The 22,366-nt window shown below is 34.1% G+C and overlaps 2 protein-coding genes across 2 annotated transcripts in view; both read right to left on the minus strand.

The window, feature by feature from the left end:
* The window catches only part of LOC111054845 (DNA polymerase delta catalytic subunit), a 44,642-nt gene extending 27,685 nt beyond the window's left edge, over positions 1–16,957 (minus strand). The window contains exons 1-6 of the mRNA XM_039424910.1: positions 16,417–16,957; positions 13,189–13,300; positions 9,125–9,236; positions 6,886–7,058; positions 4,477–4,739; positions 1,403–1,644 (exon numbers count right to left, since the gene is read on the minus strand). Of these exons, the coding sequence (XP_039280844.1) occupies positions 1,403–1,644; positions 4,477–4,739; positions 6,886–7,058; positions 9,125–9,236; positions 13,189–13,300; positions 16,417–16,481 (967 nt within the window). The 5' untranslated portion in view covers positions 16,482–16,957. The remainder of the gene's footprint in view (positions 1–1,402; positions 1,645–4,476; positions 4,740–6,885; positions 7,059–9,124; positions 9,237–13,188; positions 13,301–16,416) is intronic.
* Positions 16,958–21,063: 4,106 nt separating this feature from the next.
* Positions 21,064–22,366, minus strand: part of LOC111054844 (pleckstrin homology domain-containing family G member 5) — a 322,094-nt gene continuing 320,791 nt past the window's right edge. The window contains exon 28 of the transcript XR_005570947.1: positions 21,064–22,301. The gene's annotated coding sequence lies outside the window, so the exon portion shown is untranslated. The remainder of the gene's footprint in view (positions 22,302–22,366) is intronic.

The raw sequence follows: 22,366 nt of genomic DNA on the forward strand, positions 1-22,366 counted from the left end.
ATATAGTTTTAGGAGTGAACTAAACCACTAGGTTTTGATGATAACACCCGATGGGGTCTTCACTCCGATGGAGTCATAGGCATAGGCTAGGGAATAATAAAGGTTGGAAGGTTGGTTCGGACCCCACCTAAACTATACACTATAGATTAGTGATAGTTTAGGTGGGGTCCGAACCACCAAATATGAGTTACAATTCAACTAAATTTGAAGATGCCCCGATGGAGTCAAAGTTTTCAACTATTTGAAGCTTTTATACTATGAACAAAGATATTGTGGAATTTCTTCATATTAAGGTGAAATGAGAACGATATTGTCAGCTCCAGATAATTTATTTTAGCCAAACTCAAGTTTCAATGAAATAAGGCATCATCTTCAGTGGTCTTTATTGGTTATTTCCAAATTTCAATTTCCTCAGTCTATCTGATGATAATGCCTTAGTGCAATGAAACTCAAGTTTGGCTAGAATGAATCATGTGGAACTAACAATGTTGTTTTCATTTCACCTTAATATTTGAAACTTATTTCCTCAAGTGAAGTATGACATACTACAGTGAGGTCCACGTTATAATGGCAGTGTACGATTGACAATACTGTTGCAGTCCTTTTCTATCATACAACAAAACAGATAGCGCTATCTCTCTCTCGCTTTGCAATGTTGTCAGTTTGCCAGAATATTTTTACTTTTGACAGTGACTGTACAAAAGTAGACAAACAATTCTCAGCCGCCATTTTTTTCTTCATTCTATCAAAATACTTGAGTACACAAGTCGTATAATTGATTTAAAATGTATTTTTGAAACAATAGAATATTTTTTAGACATTACCATATGAGAAACACAAATTGAAATACCTGAAATGACATTTTAAAAGTTGATAACTAACCATCCTAGACTCTATTCATGCTTCAGTTAGGCTACACGTATAGGTTAGACCTACTCGTACCGGTATGAATAATATTGAAAGGCTATTTCAGAATTATTTCCATTGAAGTTACTTTCTTTGGATAGAATTTCTATTTTTCTATTATCTTTGAAAGAAATTGGAGAAGAATACCTACCAAACAACCTAATTTCTGTTGTTTTGAAATTCGGATTCTTGTACCACAGCTTTTTAAATTAGCCGCCATTTCAGATTTGTATAAAAATAAAAATCTGATCTCAGTTATGAAAGCAAATTTTTGAATAAAATTATGAAAAAATATATTTTCTTGATTAATTTGACATCAAATTGATTATTTTATAAAGGAAATAATAATTATCATTAGATCAAATTTAATGGGATGAATTGAGTAATAGCTGTGTACACTTAGTGGCGAAATGGAGACTTGGCAACGTTTTTCTCCTATCTTTCTTCACTGCCATTATAACGTGGACCTCACTATAGAAGCAGTGACTTGGAATACCTTTTCGGCCGGCACACTCAATGTCAAAGCTGAGAATGCGGAATGGCGCGACATCTGCCCACTCGCCTTCGGGTGCATGACAGATCACCTGTTCCCAGCTGACGTCGACCTCCAGCTGACAGCGCGACATGCTGGGCAGAGCATTGTTGGCGTGGCGGTGCACCGCTCTGTCTCGCAGCTGCCACTTGCCGGCGGGAAGCTCCACCCAGCTGCAGCCCACCGCTCCCGCGTCCACCATAAACCTACAAATTCCATTAAATAATAATAATAATAATTTCTCTGATTGCGAATGAATTGCAACCAGAGGAGTTTATTGACAAAACATATACTTAATATTACATTATACATACAAAAGTTGCTAATACTAAACTTAGTTCTAATTGATTTCTGAGAGTTTATTGAATGTAACCATTCTATATATTATATTCGGTTTTTAATCAAATCAAATTCAAAATTTCTAGTTTATTTATTTTTGGACTGAAAAGTGGACTCAAATCAATTCGAGTGGATAGCATATCCTATAATTTTTATTCATTCATAACTCTACCTTCATTGTATTATCATCATCACCTAGGCTTAAAATACTTCTAGAAAGTCGCCTTTGTAAAATAATAAAATAATAATAATTATGATACCCCACTATAATAATATGTGTCGGGGTGAGCATAATCACAAATGAAGTGCCATAGAAAAACTGTTGGAAAGACAAGAAGGGATAGAGTAAGGAATACTAGAATAAGGGAAGAAGTAGGCATGAGAGATGTCAGTGAAAGGATAGAAATGAGGCAGTTGGGCTGGTATGGACATGTACAGCGAATGGGGGATGATTGCAAAACAAAACAGTATGTTAATGTGAGAGTGCAAGGAAGGAGAGCAGTAGAACGTCCAAGGTATTCATATGAGGATCGGATTGAGGAGATAGGACGGAGAAGAGGGAAGACTGTTGCAGAGATGAAGAGGATAGCGTTGGATAGGGAATCATGGAAGAAATGGACTGAGGCTACCCCAACGCTTTAAAGGCACAGTGGGGAGAGGCAAAGAAGAAAAAGAACTTATCCATTAATCCATCACCCAGTCAATGACGACAAAAAAAATTAGGGTTTTGCGCAACAAATTAGGAGAAAACTGAATCTCTGCAGGGTGTTAGTATACATAGTACATAGCCTGGAACCGAAGAGTCCCCATCGTTACACCGCTTGCTAGGACCCCCACCCAGGACCTCCCCCCCAAACTGCAAACTGTTTCTTAAAACAACTATAATATAAGATAGATATTATCTCGGCTCCAAATCAAGATATCCATCTGACTTTGATTTTGTCCCTTAAAGAATGAATAGATCTACAATTAATGTCATAACATTTCATCGTATATCTATTGTTTTTGTTCAGGAAGTTATTCCCATGCTAAGACAGAAAATCACGAAATTTCCTCCTCATAACTTGTCTAATAAAGTTTAAACTTCCGTTTTTTGAGATAAATGTTTCCCATACACGTTATAATAGCTCGTCTTAAAATCATTAAAATTATGTATCATAAGTCAAACTTTTTGATGTCCTATAATCTCAATTGTTTAATTAATCTGCACAATGAACGTTTTCTCGCGCTAGATGCTCATTTGAGTAATACTACCAGCAACAGGTGTTTTTGGAAAACCTATAATTTAAAGTGATCTATTTTTCTATCTTCAATGACATCCACCTCGGAAGCCCTTAATGATGCAGAATTAAATCCAATCTAAAATTTTGGACCAGGATTCTTTCTTCCACGTACATTGGATTAAATTTGGAATAGTTTTGAAAATAGTTAGATGGATTCAAAGAAGTCAAAGATTTCAAGAAATTTATCCTCTCTCCAGAGTTCGAGCCGTTTTTTCAATCAAACTGAGTGGATGAAGACAAATTTGAGACTACAGTGCTTACAGGCTAGAAGATAAATTCCCTACAATTTTATACCAATTAAATGTTTTTTTTCTTGCTTAATCTCTAGTTAGTGTGTGATAAATAATGAAGAAATGGGAAAATAAAATTGATTTCTTTTAATAACGTGTAACTTTTCGATGGTGAGTCAATTCTTGATGTAATCTATTGGAGCTTGAAGAGGGGAAATTTCTCTACAGACTAGCTTTATTCAAATTTTTTTAGCCTGAACCATAATCGTTTATGTTTGATAATGCATTTTATTTTGATGGATTCCATCTTGAAAATATTCAGGATGAAAAACTACAGATTATGCCTAAAGTCCGTGAGAAATTACTTTTAACATGGCTCTTTCTCGAAGACGGAGAGGTCCGATGCACTACCATCCTCTAATCACTGCCACTACCTAGAGGTGCGTACAGATATACGCGCCGCAAACATGAGCAATTCACTTTCAATCAGCTGATGTCAAGCTTTTTATATCTGTATCTTACCATTTCTGTAAAAATACAGATATAGTCAGCTGACTAAAAGTGAATTGCTCATGTTCGCGGCGTGTATATCTGTACGCACCTTAGCCTCATTCTCCTTCTTTTGTGTCTCTGTGAGAGATCTTTGTAATGCGTCAACACTCCCCTCCAGCTATTGCTGGCAATGTTCCAAAGTCAGCAGGTATATTGGTTTGTGTATGTTACGGAGATGAGTTCATCACAACAACGTGGAACGAAATGACACGGCGCATCCAATTGTGCGCAGGATGTCCGTCTGTGTCTATGCTATAAACTGTGGAAGGAGAAATGGGTTTCTGCTCTTCATGTTAAAAGTAATATCATAGAGAAACAATAGCGTAAGTAGATATCCCATGGTATAGGGCATTTATGTCACAACTTTTACTGTTATCTCAACTCGATTACTATCGATTATTGTAGATTTTTACTGTTTTGTTGGGGTGAGAGTGTATGAACGGCACAATATGAGAGACTACCAGCGTAACACACCTTTTTGGAAAAGAAATACGTGGACTATCGGCTTGAGATAACAGTAAAAGTTGCGACATAAATGCCCTATACCATGGGATATCTACTTACGCTATTGTTTCTCTATGGTAATATCTCACAGACTTTAGTTCTAGCTTTCAGATGGAGATTGAATTCTCACCTTATGTCGAAATCGATGTTAGATTCAAAAGCTCGATACGTATGACCACTGAACGCTGGATACACACTTTCTCTGTCGAGTAATCGTTTGCCAGCTGCAATGAAACGTGGAAGAGCGACTGTTATCTTGAGAAACATGCTGGAGTCTGGGCCGGTGTATCCGAATAGATTCTTCCTGTAGACGATTTCTACAGCAAGCACAGCCACTTGAACGTTATCCCTGTTGCCTCTCATATCTGACAGGATCACTCTGTTCAAGGCTTCCTGAAACATTCATCATCAGTTTACAAATCAACAATCAGTTTACGAATCAAATTTGTTAATTGAATCGGAATAACAGCGATATCCTCAGAATATTAATTCAACTAGCTTGAATAAAACAATGAATATGGAATGGATAACTAAAATGAAAAACTGATAATTTATTGAGTTGAACTATTTTTAAAATCACATTACTCTCAATGGCTTTCAATAGCTTTTTTAATCAATTAGAATTATACTAGTAGATCTCAAGCAATTTTCTCATCCACAAGTATCTGATGTCACCTGTTCTAGTTGATTCAGTTGAATCAAAATTCACAGTTGAATCATAATTTACTCTTGAAAACTGTTATTTGTTTTCTCCTACATCAAAAACTCACTTATGTTAATAAACTCAGTTTACGTTTGAATTTGTATCCCATATGATGATTTATCCAGTTTCGTGATAATCTTTCCATCTAATAAAAATATTTCTCAAGGTTTTAATTTTTTTTTCAACCAAGAATATTATAATTTTTTCGGCATTATTCAGTTCATTTAATCATTTTTTTATTTTATTTTCAATCACCTATTAATTTTTTTTCAAATGCGAGAATATTGATACTGATGGGCACGCATCATAAAAAATATTGAAACCCTACCTTATAGAAATAGGCACGGCTAGACCAATCGGCCAATCTGTGTAATGCATGCAATGAATAATCCACTTGTCAACTGATTTATTATGAATAATTATATAGTCTAATTGGTCCTATCTTCAAAGTAGATGATATATATAGTGATATCAGAGTATGGAGGAATTCCTTTTCCTTTCATATTACGCTTAAAGTGCAAAATTTCAAAAAACCTTGTCTTTACATCGACGCGCAGTTGCAAATCAGTTCCTGCCAAATCTCATCGAATTCTATCAACGCGTTTGGCCGTAATCGCGTTACATAGACAGATAAAAGCAAATCGAGTTGAAACATAGACCTCACTACGTTCGGTCAACTAATTTTTCTATCTGAAAAGGCACTTCCATATTGTACAGTATACTAATTGCAAAAAACATAAAAAAATTGACTTGAGGATTTTTATTTCATTTCAATTAATTGTATGAGTACAAACAATCACGGATGAAAATAGACATTCAAGGAGGGATCTAATCAAATAGCATTTGTCTACCTGTATCTTGCCACCAGTAGACTGGTATCATAGAAGACCTTATGCACTAAACAGCGAGCAGGGGCAGAATTGGTCAAGCGAGTATTACCTACGTGAGAGTTTACCAAGCGAGAAATTATTATTCATTGTTGATTTTTTCTATCTTTAGGACGACTGTAGCCGCGCTGTATTAACGGCTCGATTATATTAATCTACTGTATATTATTGTAGCCAGCCAGGTCACACGATATTATTATTATTATTATTATTATTATTATTATTATTATTATTATTATATTATTATTATTATTGTAGGCTATAGTCGACATAAATAATAATAATATACAGTAATAGACTACAGCCGTTAATACAGCGCGGGTATGGCCGCGCGCCTAGAGTCGTCGCTTGGAATTGGTCCTCAAGATAAGTAAACTCAACAATTACTAACATCCAATGGTTTAAGTTATGACTTGGAAGTTCGATATTATAAGATAATTCAATTGGAAGATGAGAGCAGAAATACAAAGTAAAATCATGTTGAGATGTACAAAGAAACGATGTAAATAAAAATATAAATCTGACTTCCCTTTTAAATTATTTCGTAATTATATGTTTCGGCTACTAATGCCATTTTCAAGTAAAAATTCATTATTTTTAATTTATTTTAAATTTATTATTCAAAATACATTTTCATTACTTCAAAATTGAATTAGTAGCCGAAACATGTCGTGACGAAATAAATTGAAAGGGTATTCAGATTTATAATCTTATTTATATCAAAAGTAGCCCTAAAGAAAAAAGACAAAGAAACAATGTCCTGTTCACAGCAAACAAATGGAAATACAGATTTTCCCAATCATCACATCACATTTTAGGGTACTTGGTGACTGCAACTTCGAAATATTGACTCTGTTACATCAATTGAGAGCTACAAATAATGAAGGATAAGTAAAGGGTAGGGACATTTTTGTTAAAAGGGAGGTGAAATGTAATAATGTGTATTCACCTTGAAAGGTTTGCAGTGTGTTTCGTCGAATCCAGATGGTGCAGATACATAGAAATAGGGTGAGAATCCATGTATGTGACAGCAAACTGAGTTTCCTTGCTTAGTGATGCCGTACATTCTCATTATCGGCACGGGGCCAACACGGGAGCCCGGCATATTCGGCAGAACTCCGCCTGAAAAAAAAAACTCAATGTTCTAACACTCATCCATATCATATGAGCTTCATCAGTTTATAGATCATAATACAGGATGTTTATAAAAGGACTTTACAACTTTGAAAGAACATTAATATTTATTGAAATCACTTACAGAATTGAGAAAGCTGTCATTTTGTTAAAAAACACTTCAAGTTTAAGGTGTGGGTGTTATTTTGGTTCGATGTGACAGCCGTTGGTAATGCGACATACATCCCACCGATAATCGATTTCTTGTCACACTCGTACCAGCATATCAGACGTAACTTGTGCAACCGCAGCGATCCGAATGTGATCCGATTTCGGAGGTCATTATGATTGTCTGGTAGAGGCGGAACATGAACCCTATCCTTAATGAAGCCCCACAGGAAGAAATCCATCGGTGTTTCTAGACGATTGCTTTAAACTTCGCTGGATTTACCACGCATGGCCTATTGCATGGATTCAACACCGATGGATTTCTTCCTGTGAGGTTTCATCAAGTATAAGGTTTATATTCCGCCTCTACCAGACAATCTCAATGACCTCCGAAATCGGATCATATTCGGATCGCTGCGGTTGCACAAGTTACGCCTGATAGGCTGGTACGAGTGTGGCAAGAAATCTATTATTTCATTTATTTATTAATTTATTTCATTGACAATTACAAATCATAATTATAATAAATATAATATGATGGGATATGCTGGTACGAGTGTGGCAAGAAGTCGATTATCGGTGGGATGTATGTCGCATTACCACCGGCTGTCACATCGAATCAGAATAACACCCAAACCTTCAACTTAAAGTGTTTTGTAACAAAATGACACCTTTCTCAATTCTGTAAGTGATTTCAACAAAATATTAATATTTATGTGCTTTCAAAGTTGTAAAGTCATTTTATAATCACTCTATATCTATTTGCAATTGAGATATTCAAACATTGCAATCAAATATAGCTGTTAGACTTGAGAAGGTTAGAGACTCTATAAGGTTAGAAGGAATGAGACTCTATCGTGGAAGGAGGGATCTTAAAGAGGAGTAATTGAGAATGCAGCAGGTGACCAGAAAAGACTACAAATCATTGTTTCCAGAAAAAAGAATTCTATATGCACTGAGACAGCTGCTTTTTTTCTCTCAGGGACATTTTGGAGTTCAAAAGACACTAGAAAAGATACGAGAGATATACTATTGATACTATTGACTAAACTGTCTAGGATGTATAGAACTTCTCAAGACTTTAGGATGGACTCTGACTGTTCTGGTACAGACTATTTTCAAGGATGGGGCAATGTTACGGGCCATGGGCTGTATATCACGGACGATCAACACTAAAGTACTTGAATAAAGTTCATGGTTGTCAATCATCAGGTTCTACTTTACATTCTTATTCTGTAAAACTGAAGTTTGTTGAATCGCTTTTTAAAAAATATGAGTGTAATTTTGAAAATTGTCGAACTTATTCCAAACGTTGTAGTTGCTTTATACTTTTATAAAAACAAATACAATTTATGAAATTATTTATTTATTAACTTATACAATTTATGAAAAAAATGTAAAAACCTAGTTGAATAATTTATTTGAATAAATAAAGTAAAAGTGGAATCTACCTCTGATCTCTTAATACATTAAAAACATCATAAAAATTAACTGTATATACGAATCAATAAAAATGATACTTGAATAATTATTATACTAATATGATATATTGTTATATTTATACTATATTGTTATAATTATTATACTATGTATGTAAACGTGTATACAGACTAAACTAATATCACAGAATACGAATAGAATAAGTACTCAAGTTTTATCTTTCCGTTTTTTCTTTCAAGTTTTTCCCGTCTTTCGGACGAGACGATAAGCCGTCGGTCCCGATTACCTAAAAATTAGTCGTCATCTCATATCATTATCCCTCTCACTTATTACCCACGCACATAAGCCTAAGAGCTTATGTGGGCATCATCCTTAGTATTATTATTATCTATGCTAATCTCAATTTAATAAAGAAGTTATAAATTGCTACCAAAATGTAGATAAATGTACAGATATGACTCTCATACCTGTGTAATGATCAACATCTAGCTGCTGGAAAATCAGTTTGTCTTTGGAGGGATCGATGACAGGCGGTTTTGGTCTGCTCCATTTTTCACTCGTTTGGACAGTTTCCGGTCCCTGAAAATGGAAAATTCATTCAGGACTTCCAGATACGCTATTTAAGAAATGAAAAGATGTGATTAATTGCATTACAATGATTACATGATGATCTAGGAATGCTCAAATGATAAGATTTGCTAATATTATAGGAATATAATATTCTCATATTATGAGAATATATAGATATTTAGAATAACTAATTGAACAAAATTCCAAAAAGATTATTTTGTAATTTTGTTCGATGTCATTCTATTAGCATTGATAAATAAATAAATTATATGCAATATTTTCCTCCCATTGAAAGAATTAGCGTTCAATCACTAATTCACATTATTCACTCTATTAGGCCCGCCGCAAAGTAGACCCAAGCTAATCCACGAAAAGCAGCCCACGCCGTGGGACGTTTTGTACACCATTTCTAGGCTTCTCTAGACATCTGTGTAATACATGCAATGAATAATCCACTTGTCAGCTGATTGATTGTGAATAATTCTATAGCAATAGTTTACAAAACATCCCACGGCGTGGATTGCGTTTCGTGGATAAACGTGAGTCTACTTTGCGGCGGGCCTTACAGTCCTGGACCCTTAACTTGATCCCTGGACCAAGTATATTATTTTGAGGCAAAATAAAGTTGAAATAAATAAATTTGGACCGATTGTCCAAGGCTTCCTCAGCATCAAGACGTTACTATGCGTAGCAATAACATTTGATCATCCAGCTGAGTACGAACCAGCTACTTGAGTCAACCAGCCAGCAAGCCGTAATTTTATAATTAGGAATACAGCAGTCAGGTATGCTAAGTTGGCTTCCTTCTACCCCCGCCCGTCCCGCACCAAACAACTAGGGATCTTCTCATCAGACCAATAATGCTGTACACCTACAATGGCATTGTATGATAAATGTGTTTTCACTCAGAAACTTGAATGTTGTATTTATAGACAGTCTTTTCTATGCATTTCAATAGTATTGGATGAATCATTCCAATAAGATGACTATGGTGAGGTCCACGTTATAATGACAGTGGATAAATATAGGAGAACAGCGTTGTCGTTTGTCTGCCTTGATTAATTATATTTACACATTGTTAAAAACGGATTTGGCAACGTTGTGGAGCTGGAAAACGATAGTGGTATGTGTTTTGTCGAATGATAGACAAGGATAGCAACACGGAAGCTAATAAAATACTGCCATTATAACGTGGACCACACTATACACAGCAACAGTAGATCTATGAGGTATGTTCTTTGTACACTTTGAGACCTGCATGCATACTGTATCCTGTACTACCCAACGATAGCGATAAGTTTTTTTTAGAAAATACACCAACACAAACAATCGAAGCTGAGCAAATTAGCTTTGTAAGGAAGGTGAAAACTAAAACTACAACTACAGCGGTATCAGAACCAGGAGGCCTGAAACTTGGCAAATTTAAGAGTATATAAGGGTGGCCACTAATAACAGGACAAGTGCGTTAAACATTTGTATACAAACAGGTAATCATGCATGTTGTGTCATCAGCGAGAGGCTTCGAACAAAAAAACAGCTGTTTGACAGCAGCTTCTAACATAAAATAAACAACCAATAACTGTGGTTGCGTTCAAAGTCACTGATCGGTGAGTGAACGCGGCTCTGAACGAGGCACTGTTTGGTCTAACTCAAAGACCTTAAAGATGCATGGACTCACATGCAGCGCTAGTGTACTTTGAATCGAAATCGGCCATAGAGAGGACAACCTAGAAGATATTACATACTAGAGATCTTGAAGATTTTTGTAATCTATAATATTACAAAAATATATTTATTACATATCTCGCGCTAAAATACCTCAATGGCAGCCTTTAATTTCAAGTAAGAGCCTAGCGTTGGGAAGGCGTAGGCATTGTGAGTTTATACCTCTTCAAGGTCTTTGTTCTAACCGATAAGAAAAAAATACGTCATATCCGGTTCGTTCACTGATCAGCTCATCGTACTTTCTACTGATGGAAAAGAACGTAAACAGAGTAGCTGAACGTAAACAGACATGGCTGAATACGAGGTTGTTTATAATTATAATGGAATTCAATTATAATGTATTTGGGAGCACAGAAATGCATGATTACATGAATTCAATAACATTTAAAATATTATCCAAAGCATTTTAAACAAATCCAATCACTTGATGGTTTTTCATTCCAATTGATTATACAATGAAATAGGTTAGGTTCTAGTTTTGTTTATATAAGCAGCAGAGGAAACATCTGTCAGTCATGACTAATGAGCAACCGTTCAGCCACAGAATACATACAGAATGGAAGGTATCAATCTAACCATGACTTGAGTGCACCAAGACCATGACCAAGACCACTACCGCTATATATTACAATGCTACACTTTCTTTCAAGATGGCGGATTTTGGCGTCATGATACTAGCCCACTTTCCATTCTGTGGTTCATCTGTGATCAGGTTTTTTACTGAACGTAAAAAAAAACACGATGGAATTGATCAGTGGCTTTGAACGCAACCAATAGATACAGTATCATGTTAGGAGCCTCTCACTGATGTCAAAACTTGCATGATGAATATGTGTTTGCATGATTAACATGTGTTTACACACATGTTTATCTTACATGTTCTGTCGTTGGTGGCCAGCCTAATATGACAGAATGAATAGGCTAATATATACATCTTATGGTTGATATTGAACAATATTTGAATTTTCAGGGGTTTATAATTTTACCGATAGATCAATGACCTTTTAATACAAAGCTCACACTGTGGAAATTTATTATAGGGATCATGAATAAATTGTATTGATTAGGGTACATAAACGTACTTAGATATGAGAGTCAAAGAAAACAATAATCGAATTTGATTGGGCTTGTAACTAAAATTGCTAAACGGAATACTATTATTAAGAAATTGATGAACCTGACTCACCAATATTCGAAAAATTTCCATATTTGTAAGCACATTACGAACTGAACAATAATAATAAATTGTTGATCAAAAGGCGAAAAAATAACAACAATGGAGAAGATCACATGTTTTCAACTTGAATATTTGTCAACAAATTTTAGCAAATCGGACTATGATAGAACACATTATTATGTCAAAATTAATGATCAACGTGATCTTGTTATTAATAATATTATTAAAATGATAAGTAACATTGCATTGTATACATAAATTTCACATATATGTATAGGATAAGTATACATTGCATTTTAAACATAAATTTCACATTTATATAGGTCTGAGTGATATCAGACTTTCTCTCTCATCAATCAAGTCAATTTCTAGATGATAACACAAAGATAAATGATCAGATTTTCGATTGTATGATCATAAATGACATCATGAATATATAAACATCTTTCCATCATGAATTTACTAGTTTTATGAATTTTTGAAGTGACGTTATCCATTATTTTCCGGTTCTTAGCACTACACATAACAGGCTGTGAATGCCGACTGGAAGCATATCTTTCACATGTCATCTGAAACTCGGGAGCCCTTAAAACTCACAGAAATCATGAAATTTGGGTAAATTACCTCATTTTTTCAAGGCAATACTTACTTTCCTTGCCTACGGTAGTTAGTATAGCAATGAATGTAAAAGTGAAAGGCACTTTGAACATTTCATAAGTAGTAACATAAATGACTGATAGCTGATGAATCCATGCAAGTTCATTGATAGACTTATCATAAATTTATTTATTTATTGGATTGACTTTATTTAAGGATTATTTGATTCCCTGCGCCAACCTGTAGAACGATTAATGTAAATTAAGATAATTATAACGAATGTTAATTATAGTTGAGAGTTATGCTAAGGTACAAATATTACTAACATTGTACAGCCAGAGCCATATTGAAATAATGATGAGAAGATGGATACACATAAAGATATATTTATCAATGTCTACTGTGCTTTTGAAATAAACAAACTGAGACCTCTTCAAAAATACTTGGAAGCAATTTTCTCACCTGTCCTTTTTCGATTTCCAAAGAATCTGTTTCCATACTATCCACATCCATTTGGTCCATGATGGCCAATTCGGCTTCGAAGGAGCTTGGAAATTCTTCATCCTCATCATTTCTAAAAAACATATATGAAGAACTCTAATGAAGAAAGACAATACATAATGCGATAGAGTAAGGACATTTTAAAAATCTATATTAAACGGTAATTATTACCGTGTTTGTGTTTCAAATAATAATCAATTGGATTGCACTAATAAAGCTCCTGTAATAATTCAATCCTGATGAGTTATACCTTATACCTTCTTCTTCATCCATTACCCACACTTGTGGGATCGATGGCGTCATTTCACAATGAAAGTCAGAAACATAATAAAACACTAATTTATCAAGATAGCAGCGATCAAGACAAAGCACACTTAGTTAACATCTAATGCCTTGCTCTTTGACTTACTGGCAAGTTAGCCAGATAGTATTTGAGACAGGTCATCGTCTAAAAATTCCTGTACATTATAATAAGCCCTGGCTCTCAAAAAACCGGTCACAACCCTCTCGAACTTTCTGGTATCCAACTGCTTTACTCCTGCAGGTAGCCTGAATCTTATGAATCTCAATCATGATTAAAACTAGGATAAAGATTTTTCTGAGGATCATTTTCCTTTTGATTTAATTTCAACTAATTTGTTTGAGTTTTTTATTGTACAAAAAAAAAATATTCTTATGTAAGAGTTTTTGTAAGAGTATGTAGAACTGACAGTAGATTGCAAATCATATTGTTTTGTCTTTTATGAGGAATAAAGAACTTTTTGAATTGAATTGAAAAAAACGTGAAGATTTCCCACTAAAAAGATTTATTAGTCAGAAAAAATTATTGGGTCTAACGAAAAGATTTATTAGTCAGAAAAAATGATTGGGTCTAAGGAAAGTAGTCATGATACCGCATTTATAAGATTGCTATACACAATCAAATCATAATTACGTCACAATACATAATAAAATCAATAATAACGAATTATTAAAATCAATATGGACAATAATAATACACTCCTAATAAGGCTACATTATATAATTTAACTGAGAGAGAACACAGGACAGTAATGCTGTTGTGGTAATGGATTTGGCATCTTTTTCTAGGTCATTGGTACTGACATTTACTCTCTCATCAGTTGAGAGGCTTTCTCCCAACCGCAAATTCCCATGATATGGGCCTATCTCGGGGACCGCAGAAAGGCAGTGCTAGCCAATGACATGCTTTCACAAATTAGAGACTGTCATGACTGCGGAGTTTCCCATAGTTCTGTCTTGGGCCCACTGTTTTTCCTGATTTCAGTGAATGATGTTAGATGTAGATGGCAGAGCAACTGCCACGACACGACCTTCTTTGAAAAGGACTGCAGTACTGAGGAGTTGAGGGCAGCTATGTTTGGGACCAGGGTGTTCTGTGCAAAGCTCTTTCTCCTCAATAAGGAGAAAACGCAGTCAATTGTGTTCGGCCTCAGAAATGGAGGGGGGTATGAGTTTGCTCCGGTGAAGCTACTTGGCTTGGTACTGGACAGGAAGCTGTCGTGGAGCAGTCATATAGAGGCTGTTTGCTGTAGGCTGAGCAGGTTAGTGTTCCTACTGAGAGGTAGAAGTGTGACCATGCACTAACTCAAGGTATGCTACTTTGCTTCTTGAAATACTAAACATAGCTGATGGGAATAAAAATTCTAAAACAATTTAAAGCTAGACGATAAAAAAGACTAACAAAGCACGTCAGATAATAGGGGTTTGCCAAGCATCAGCTTTTATGAATTGGCAAGAGCAAGTTGGCTTGCTCTACTAATAATATTTGATAGAGTGAATCCTAAAGTTGAATAGATTAATAAGCAGACACTGACGATTCATCCAAAATGCAATGAAAAAACCAATAATGTTAATAAACTATCATAAAATATTATTCTTAGAACACTATGCTAAATAGGCATTATTTACTTTCAGTTGTTGTTTATAATGCTTGCACAAAGTTACATTGAATAACTGGAAAAACAGTGATTTTTTAATGTTTAGCACACTATTGTTAAAATGCAAAATTTCAAAAAACCTTGTGTATACATCGACGCGCAGTTGAAAATGAAATATTCCTGCCAAATTTCATCGAATTCTATCAACGCGTTTGGCCGTAATCGCGTTACATACAGACAGACTCAAGAAAATCAGAGTTAAAACATAGACCTCACTACGTTCGGTAAGTTAGAGAGAGGATAGCTTTTCAAAGTAGGTCTATTTATAATTTCTATATTTGTCATGCTCTTTGCAGGACTATAGACTTAATAAACAAAATCTTAAAACTGTGGCAGGACCCATGCGAAAGTGGATGAGCTTGCCACTAGGCAGAGCTTTCCCACATATAGGCCTAATACAACAGGGAACCATAGGTTGGATGTACCTTATCAGAAGTTAAGCAGGACACAAACTGGCCTTGCCCACCTATTAACAAGACTTTTCAATAAGCTTCCAATAGCAGGAAGAGACCTGCCTGTTAGACATTTTCAAAATGCATGCACTCAGAAGACTGCTAGTGGAGAATTCTTTTTATGCTCTCAGTGTGTTCTTTATGTTGGAAAATACGTTGGTGAGTTCATATAACTGACATTTTTATTGTTGAAACTAGCTTTTAATACAGTATCTTCATTTTCAGCTAGCTAGCCTACTAGCTTTTAACTAGTATAAAAGCTAGAAACTAGCTTTTAATACAGTATCTTCATTTTCTTTTAATTTTTTGACGTGTCCTTGTAGTTCCTGTAGGCCTAATCACACTATAGACTTGAAATACTAAATACCAAACATAGCTGACTGGAATAAAAGTTCTAAAACCATTTAGAGCTAGACGATAAGAAAGACTAACAAAGCACATCAGATAATAGGGGTTTGCCAAGCATCAGCTTTTATGAATTGGCAAGAGCAAGTTGGCTTGCTCTACTAATATTATTTGATAGAGTGAAATCCTAAAGTTGAATAGATTAATAAGCAGACACTGACGATTCATCCAAAATGCAATGAAAAAACCAATAATGTTAACAAACTATTATAAAATATTATTTTTAAAACACTAGGCCTATGCTAAATGAGCATTAGCCTATTTACTTTCAGTTGTTCTTTATAATGCTTGCACAAAGTTACATTGAATAACTGGAAAAACAGTGATTTTTTAATGTTTAGCACACTATTGTTAAGAGAGAAAATTTTACAAACCTGGTCTTTTTGTTAGCGCCAGAAGCAGCAGGTTTTCCAAACTGCTGTTTTCGTTTTTTATCCATTATAATTTACTCAATTTGGACAGTTGCATTAGTATACTACTATTTGGTAATAAGTTCAGATATTTTAAAGCTTATACTATGGATTGAGGAATTGTACAGATTGATATAGTTAAAAATTACAAATAAAATTCTAGACTACTTGCTCACTTCACAGACTATGCATTACCGTACATAACCTTAAAACAAAATTATATTTTTTAAAGCCAGGCTCAAATCAAAAGCGCGGTAGCTAAAATATCGCATCTCCAAAACTCATTCGGTGATGTATAGCCAAACTATGAACACAAACATGTTATTCTGAGATTCAAGTTTTTTGTTATTTAATCAGCATAGAAATTCAATTATATGAGCATAATATTACTATTTCCATTTTCAAAAACCTCACTTACTAATATACTTCTTACTTTTCAAACCTTGTAGGTTTCATCATTTTTAGGTTATCTTGATACTCATACCGTTTGACGTTACCTCAGCCTATGCTTTTTGGGGATGAGATATTTTGCTCAAACAAAAGCGCGCGAACAAGGGTCACTGCCACTTGATATTGTGATACAGAAGGCATTTACTGCTGACCATAGTTTTGAGCGGGGGCTTCAAAATAATTACAAAAAAATTTGAACCTTCCCGACTTTTATTATTCTTATTAATAGAATAATAATATAATGTTTCACTCATAGATGCTGTAATTTAGATATCTGAATATGGTCTTCTCTTGCATAACATTCTCAACAGATTTTAATTTTAGATTAAATGAAACCTATGGATCTTTTGTAAATGGTACTATGCTTTGTCAAATGATATGGTCAGATACATTTGACCATTTTTTTTTAAATTCTATTACCTATAACATCTGCGTTAGACCATAAAAAAATATTTCATTAACGATATGACCAACCTCAATACATTACCGATATTGAATCCTTAAACACGATGCGGCATCTCATGAATAGGTAATTAGCTTCGATTATCCCAAGGATTGTGAACAGTAAATAAGGGTGAAAATAGTCCCTTCTAATGAAAAATAATTCAGAATTATTGTATACACCAAATGCCGGTATTCCATCGCTGGGTTCTCCATTAGAGCTGGATATTTTGCCGCCACAAAAATATCATGTAAGATGTGTCTGTATATGGTATACATGTCACTTTTGGAGTGTAGAAAGCCCGTGAATTGTGCATTTTCTATAGAAGTACCTAGTTGAATTCATACTACTGTAATGAACAAATCTGTGTATTTGTAAGAAGAGAATTTCACACTGCATTAGGCCATTAGGTAGTTTTTATATTTTAGAGGATGGAAAAATGTTGCAAGATATATGCACAAGTCTCCTGCCTGAATGTGTAAGTTTGAAAACACATACTATATCATAATAATTATCTTCATCATCATGGATTAATATATTTTTCAGTGAAACATCGAAGAAAAAGCTTTCAAGGCTTGTATCAGATAAAATTGAATTTATATTAATACCTACTAGGTACGGTGTACTGTTTTTTCAATATAATCGGCAGAATATAATGTGGTACCATGTTATCAAATGCATCCCATAGTCATATTACCAAAATATTATCATTTTATAGTTAATTTAATGTAATCAATATTTTTCAATAAAATATTCAACTCTCTCCTCTGAAATTCCTAATGAGTCACAAACGGTGGTAATAGGAATTGGCAGAGTAGATATTATGTCTTGGAGAGTATAGGCCACTTCAATCGTCCTTGGGGTTACTTCTCATTGAGACATTTTAATTTTGTAAATTGCAAATAGCGACATGCTGAAACTTATTACAATTATAGGCTAGGCCTACACCAGAAAATACACTCAATTAAATGGATGTTGGGATCACCTACATGCGTATTTGACTAGCATACGTCAAATACATAAAGGTGATCCCCAACATACATCAAATTGGGTGTTTTTTTACATATTTACAGTTCTACAGAAATTTCTTACATTGAAGGTTTTCTCCTTTGTCTGTTTTTGATGAATTTTTTTGGGAATTGACACGTCCATCACAACAATATCACACTTACGTGACTCTGGTCGAGAAGAGACTCTACTCTAGTCGAGAGCATGTGTTTTCAAATGGTGACACTCAGACCAGTCGATTCTAGTCTCTGCGACGTCACCATTTGAAACCACATGCTCTCGACTAGAGTCGAGTCTCTTCTCGACCTGAGTCGCGTAAGTGTGAGTTGAGCCCAAGTCTACAAACAATCCAAAATACTTCTAAAACATCATTAATGCGGCGATATATATTTTTTGTATAGATTGCACTACAGTAATAATAATTAAAAGCAAATGTAGGTTCAATTATCCTTGTTCTTAGGATTATTCGCATAGTAAATTATGGCAGGCCTATCAGCATGTGCCAATAATATTATCATTTTAGCCTACTTTCCTAATTAAAAGTACTAATTTTCAGTTCCAACTGAGTTTTAGTTTAGTTAAGTTTAATTTTCGTCATGTAACACTACAGAATCAAGCAAAGCTTGGTAGTATATGACACGTCAAAAGTATTGAGTACAGTACTCAAAAAAGTAATCATAAAATAGAGAAAAAAGAAGAAAATCAGAACATACAAAGGAGTTGAAAAAATATGCTTGAAAAAAATGTCTACACGCGCCAACAGTTGAAGCTTTCCTCTAAACTGTACGGAGATGCTTCGACCAATTTAGCCTTTATTGCATTCTTAAACTTTTCTGAGCTCTCAATACATTTTATTTCAATAGGAAGAGAGTTATAAGCTCTTAGTCCGCTATAATGTGGCCCTTTCTCTAAGCTTGCTGTTCTGTGTTGCGGGTACTGAAGATGAACTATCTGGTTTCTAGTATTGTAACTATGATGGATATGACTCTCTCTTAATATCCTCTCGTTTTTCTTCGTCATAGTTGCAATTTCGAGGAAGTACAGTGCAGGAACTGTTAAAATTCTAAGTCTTCTGAAAGAGTTTTTACAAGATTCATAAGGCTTCAAGTTGTCGACAGTTCTGAGGACTTGTTTTTGCTTTTTGAAGACAGAATTGAGATTATTTTTTCCACTCCCCCAGAACATTATGCTATATTGAATTATCGACATTAAATAACCATGGAAGACATTCAATAGTGTTTTTGTTCCAACTACATTCTTCAGCACTTTCCATGAGAAGCAGACACTTGAGAGTTTGTTCAGAATGTGATCCACTTGAGACAGTTTCTGATTCTGACTCCCAAAAAGCAAACTTCATCCTGAACAATCTCATCCATCTTTTGGCTGATTGTGCCACTTAATTTACTGGTCTCAGTCAACATATAATCCAATAATTTAGTTTTGTTTATATTCAAACAAAGACCGTTAGCCTGAAACCAGATGTTCATTTGATTAATCAAGCTAGGTAATATTCAACTGATAACTGTTGTTAGTTTTCACATTCCACTTAATGCTGATATTTAAAGAAAATTTTCATGAGCTCTCCCAAGACAAAATAATGATTCAGCTTTGTGACAGTGTTTTATCAGGGGTAGCCCCCCACCATCAAAGCAGAATGACCCTTCAAGAAAAGAAGATTCAACAACGAAAGGACTAGTTTTGGTGTAAGTGCACGTCCAGTGCCAACATACCTATTATCAAATTAAATTTTTGCTTGGGATCGATTTAGTATGTTATTTTAAGCACAAAATCACAAAAATTAAACGGCGCTCACTATTGTTTTTTAAATAAACTAATTAAGTTCAAAGTAGCACAATTTTACATGCATTTAACCTATGAGTAGCAGCCATTTTGATAATTGAAATCATCAAATTATGATATTTCTAATCTGAGTTTTCCTAACCCAAAGCTTTTCCTAACCTAAGCTTTCCTAACATAAAGATTTTCCTAACCTAAAGCTTTTCCTAACCTTAACTACTTATGGTTGCTACTTATAGGTTAAATGCATGTAAAGTTCTGCTACTTTGAACTTAGTTTATTTTAAAAACAATAGTGAGCGCCGTTTAATTTTTGTGATTTTTTGCTCAAAATAACATACTAAATTGATCCCAACCAAAAATTTGATGACAGGTATGTTGGCACTGGACGTGCACTTTAGCCCTAGTTGGTGGTATTCTATGCTGTATATCACCAAAGTAAGTTTAATACAAAGATAGTAAGTACAATAGCCTACTTACTAATTGGGCCTCTTAATATGATACTGATGAAATTTTTTTCATCTATTTTACCTATCAGTGTAGAATTCTGAATTTGGCAATTCATTGACTTTTCTAGTATCAACTTTAATTATCACATAAATGCTTTGCTTGGTTACTGGTAGCTTTCTATGAGTCAACCATAAAACCTTGTTCTTATTTATTGATTTATTCACAATGGAGACAACAGGTTTCCCCAAATATGTATCTTTCTCCTTATAACTACAGAAGAAATGGGAGGAAGGAGTATGAATATAATCATTGGTATTTATAATATAAAACTTTCTCTATATTCAAGTACATTTCTAGAATTATCCTGAATACATTATTATAACTCTTACCGTATATTACGGTATGTAACCATAATACAGTATAAACTAGGAGTTGAACTTACAGTTCAACACGCAGTAACTAATGTTTAGTAATACAGAATTTATTCAAATAGTTTATATATACATTAAAATATTATCTACATGTAAATCCTATATTCAAATAAGACGTTGTCCCCTTTTTGTTACGATAATTATTGGAGTAGATGACTCCAGCTAATTCAATAACTCATAACATATAGCGGATTACATATATTATCAATATATCTAAATTTGAAATCAAATTGGGCGATAGGCTAGTTAGGAAATCACACTTCAAGTCCTGTACAATTTAAACGTTCTTACTGAGTATATTGATAGATTTAGTCTGGTACTTGATTTTTGGTTGGAATGTCTCCCAAGTAAAATATTCTATTAGATGGAAAAATATTCTAAGTAAATATTCTACAAAGGATGGAAAATAAAAATTCTCATTAGTATACCATATAGGTAGGGATTGGGACACACAATAAGCTTTGGTTGACGTGTGAGGTTCTTTGAATCCGTCCCTTCAAAAACATACAGCATAAACATAGGTAGGGATATTTTGTTTGTAACAATAACTGAATTACGGTAAATGAAGATCTAATTGTTCAGTTGAAGATTTCCTTTTTTTCTCACAACTTTTTTTCTCACAAAGAGATCAACAGCAATGAGTAACAAAAAATAAGATAATTCTGCAATACAATACATAGCCTAATATTATAAAGTATAGTAAAAAACATAAATGGGAGAGTCCTCGATATTTGGAAAATCCATTCAATGTATTGAAACTGAACTTAATGGTAAAAGAAAATCGAAGCGCTTGAGTTTAATAAATTAATGAATGACTCTCATTTGTGAGAGTTTCAAATTAATGAAAAAACTCAATTGTTTTTTGCTATACTTTATAATATTAGGCTATGTACTGTATAGCAGAATTATCTTATTTTTTGTTATTCATTACTATTGATTTTTTGTGAGAAAAAAGGAAAACTGAACAATGCAATTGAGACTATGTTTGTGGGAATATTGTCACCCAATGACAGTTTTAAAAAATCAACATTTCAGAAAAATAAATTGATACACAATAATAATGAAATTGGTCTTATATATAATGATCCCAGACATTCAAAGTCGTAAATTCACTGAATTATAAGCAACACCTATCGAATATTGTTTTATTAGTAATAACCTCTTTAGTCGACTTATGGATAGGAAATGAGTTTTCATTACAGAAATTGAAGGTTTATGCAGAAAGAGAAATGGATTCAATGAAACAAGTTGAAAAATGCTACTGTGGGCTACCTTAGGGTAGACCGGGGCAAGTTTACACACATTTTTTTTCATGAATTTTCTAATTTTTTTGTTAT

Source organism: Nilaparvata lugens, chromosome 3, assembly GCF_014356525.2.
Source record: "Nilaparvata lugens isolate BPH chromosome 3, ASM1435652v1, whole genome shotgun sequence".
In the NCBI taxonomy this organism is placed as follows: Eukaryota; Metazoa; Arthropoda; class Insecta; order Hemiptera; family Delphacidae; genus Nilaparvata; species Nilaparvata lugens.